General features: G+C 35.4%; 1 protein-coding gene across 1 annotated transcript; it reads left to right on the top strand.

Moving 5' to 3' along the window:
• Nucleotides 1–2431: 2431 nt before the first annotated feature.
• Nucleotides 2432–3480, top strand: LOC118736310. The gene is made up of 6 exons (XM_036466406.1): nucleotides 2432–2450; nucleotides 2516–2620; nucleotides 2679–2714; nucleotides 2784–2836; nucleotides 3089–3151; nucleotides 3247–3480. The coding sequence occupies exons 1-6, from the start codon at nucleotides 2432–2434 to the stop codon at nucleotides 3478–3480; spliced, it is 510 nt and encodes a 169-aa protein (XP_036322299.1).
• The last annotated feature ends 238 nt before the right edge of the window (nucleotides 3481–3718 follow it).

Raw genomic sequence — 3718 nt, 5'->3', positions numbered from 1 at the left:
GTCGCATGTGTAAACGAAAAGAGAGTGTGGGTCGTTCATGTAACAGACCCTGCAAGACGCGACTGATGGAAACTCCAATACATTTGCAAAAGTTTTGACACATACTAACACATCCGCAATTTGCTTTAATCTTTTTTTTTCTGCAACATATATATGCCACAAGAGTAAGAGTAAGCAGTCAAACTGATTTGGTACATTATTTTGCCCTTTCATTATTTCTTCTCTTTGTCTTCTCCCTCTTTTCGCTAAAAAGAAGAGAAGAAGAAATGAAAGAGGGGAAGAATAAAAAAAAGAAAAGGAAGCCGTCAAAAAGCGTGGAAAAATTAGGAACGACAGACGTGGAATTTGCGAAATACCATTTTATTAAAAGGAAAGTTTATTTAATATAAAAGAATTTGAAGAAAAAATGAAGAAGAGGCATTTAAGCAATTGTCTATCAAAAGAAAAAAAGCTTTTCGAAGCTAATATAAAAAAGTTTAAAGAACTTGAGCAATCCTCTCAAGAAAATGTGCAAAGTGTGGCTGCGGCTTCTGGTGAAACAGAAAATATGGAAGACTGCACGTCGAGTGAAGTTTTTCTTGGTGAAAGTGATCCTTTTCTGGACGAGTCTTTAGATACCGCCAGCAGTGAAGTGCCGAATGAAAATTTCGAGCAGCTGAATGCAAAGGAGGAATTGAAGTCTTGGGCGATTAGAAATAAAATTTCTCAAAACGCTCTTGACGATTTACTTAAAACTCTTCGGAAAGTTGGAATGAATGACTTACCTTTGTCCGCTAAAAGTCTCCTAAAAACTAGTCGGGAAAAAATTAATATTCAGTCCATTCCAAATGGCGAGTTTCTGTACTTAGGTATTCAGCATCATTTTATTTCAGATGAATTCGGATTTTTAGAGGCGCGAGAAGAAGTCTTAATTGACGTAGGTGTCGATGGTGTCGATGGTGTCAAACTATTTAATAGTTCTAATCGAGTTTTATGGCCTATCCTGGGGGCACTTGTAGATTTTCCTAGTGTAACACCTTTTGTAATAGGTTGCTTTTCTGGACTAAAGAAACCAGAAAATATCAATGATTTCATGGCAAATTTTACATCAGAAGCAAAATATCTTAGGGAAAATGGTATCAAAGTGGGTCCCAATCAGATCGTATTAAAGTTTGATGTTCGGGTGTTCATTTGTGATTCTCCGGCTAGAGCGTTTGTTTCTGGTGTTATGTCATTCAATGGAAAAAGCGGATGTCCTAAATGTTGTCTCGAAGGCAAATATAAAGAGAGAAGAGTATGTTTTCCCAAAGAAATTGGTGAACTTAGGTCGGATTCATCTTTTGAGCAGAGAGTTCATGCTTCTCACCACCTTGCTCAATTTAGGCATCAGAAAAGTGTGTTAGAAGACGCTGGCTTTAGAATGGTTTCTCAGTTTCCTCTTGACTCTATGCATTTGGTTGATTTAGGTGTCGTTAAAAAATGTCTTAAACTGTTCATCAAAAATGCAAATACCACAAAGATGAATGCAAATATTCGTTTCGCTTCCAGTTTTTTTCCATCTGAATTCTGTTGAATTTCAAGGGGCTTGGATGAAGTTAGTCATTGGAAAGCAACGGAGTTCAGGCAGTTCTTGCTATACACAGGCGTTTTTATTTTGAAGGATTGCGTAAGTAGAGAGTTGTACTACCTTTTCTTGCTTTTGCATAGTAGTATTCGCCTTCTTTCAAGTGAAAAATCGTTCAGGTCGGAGGCCGATATTGCTCAAAAAATGCTGGAACACTTTGTCGCCTAGTTCAGTAGGATATTCGGAGAAGAATTAGTTAGTTTCAACATTCATGGCTTACTTCACTTGTCCGAATGCGTTAAAAGTCTGGGCCCTTTGGATTCATTTTCTGCTTATAGGTTTGAAAACTTTATGCAATTTTTAAAAAAGATAATTAAAAAACCGAATAAAGTATTGCAACAAATTTTTTTAAGGCTTGATGAAAGGCAAGATCTTAAGTCACTTTCGGAGCAGACTTCTCGGTTTGGAGCATTTGACATTGATCTAAGAAAAGAAAAGGATTGTTTTTGCTACAGTAAGAAAGCGGGACTATAAAGGTAATGGAACTTGTAGGGTTAGGAGATTCAGAAGTAATTGAGTGTATGGTTTTTAGGAAAACAGAAAACTTTTTTGAAGACCCTGTTCCCTCCTTCCCTAGTCTAGGTATTGTTGTTGCAAGTGATCTCAGTTCTGATATTGTTAAAATTGAAAGGAGTGATATTGACTATAAATACTTCTGTATCCCCTATGAAAACAAATTTTTGTTCATACCTCTTCTGCATCATCTTTTCCACGACTTTTGTAATTAAGCCACACTTTCCATTAAAAAAATAATAAAATATTAATATTTAAAAATATATTTTATAATACCTCATTTGACTTCATACTATTTTTGGAAATAGAACTATTATGGCATCCCAAGCCAATGGTAAGTAGAACTATTTTTTATAGGGCATATATAGATGTATAGTATATATTTTTAACATTTTCCAGGAAACTCTGTAAAAAGATTCATTACAACTTCGAATTTTAACGATGAAGAGGATTCATCAAAGGCGGTTACCCCATCCAACAACAACGTCCATGTATCTGATGAAGGTAACTTATGTTTTATTTTTCTCAATTCTATGTACCAAAATATGTATTTCCACAACAGTCTCATCCAACAATAACGTCGGTGGGCCCAATGAAGGTAACATACACTTATACATACGTTATTTTTCTTAACATACATGTTAAATTTTTGTAGAAATATTTACAGACGTAGATGTACTTGAAGCGCTGCTGATAAAACTACAAACGATCGAAATGAATGTAAGTAGGTGCATTTCAAAACTCTCTTATATAAAGAGCCCGCCACTCTTATTTCGTAATCCTTAATACCCGTAAAAAGCTGCGAGGCACCGATGTACACATAATGCGCATATTAAACACTTTCAATTATTATACATATTATGTTGTATTGAAATAAGAGAGAATGGCATTGTGCGCTTTGAAATGTACCCTAGATATGATTTCGTTGGTTTAAATGTCATATCTCATAAACGTTTTATCCACTCATATTAGCAACAAATATTGAGCGAAAACCAATCGCTGATATGTGAAAAATTGAATTATATTATGGAAAATGTGAGTATTGCTTCATTTAATTTGTTATTTCTGAGATATCTACCTATATATTTACCTATATTTGTATTAAAATAATAAAAACTTATTTCCAATAGTCCACACCCAAATGCGAAACATCGGCACAGCACCAGTTATTACGGGAATGCAAAGTCTCGATTAAGAAGGTAGAACATTCCGTCTGTCGAATGACAGGAGAGCTGAGAGATAAGCATATGGACGATGTTGCGAGTGCATTGCCTCTCCAGACCTCAATAGCAGTGTTAAATGTGGAGGACAATCTTAAAATACCGGAGTACGCGCGGGCAATGGTAATTGAGGTGAAAATTTAAAATGTTATAGTTTTTACTTAATTTTAAAATTTGTACACATCACACCTGCATAAAATTAAAGGGGTTTCCGAAGATGTTCCGTCCGTCGTCAGACAGATTTTTACGGATAAATTGATGGGCGCCTACAACTGGGATGGCAGATGCGAAAAGCAGGCCCTGGTCAAGCTTAAGCTGTTTGATTCCATTCTACGAGGTAAGTATTTTCAATTGAGTATCATAAACTATAATTTTGTATGTA

Source organism: Rhagoletis pomonella, unplaced genomic scaffold, assembly GCF_013731165.1.
Source record: "Rhagoletis pomonella isolate Grant_MI unplaced genomic scaffold, Rhpom_1.0 Rhpom_scaffold_00003, whole genome shotgun sequence".
In the NCBI taxonomy this organism is placed as follows: Eukaryota; Metazoa; Arthropoda; class Insecta; order Diptera; family Tephritidae; genus Rhagoletis; species Rhagoletis pomonella.
This window is presented reverse-complemented; position numbering and strand designations above follow the sequence as displayed.

Bases quoted from the DNA above. Each gene is read 5' to 3' on its own strand.
- LOC118736310 (XM_036466406.1), top strand. The intron at 2,621-2,678 runs GTAACTTATGTT...TTTCCACAACAG, and splicing joins CGTCCATGTATCTGATGAAG to TCTCATCCAACAATAACGTC. The intron at 3,152-3,246 runs GTGAGTATTGCT...TATTTCCAATAG, and splicing joins TGAATTATATTATGGAAAAT to TCCACACCCAAATGCGAAAC.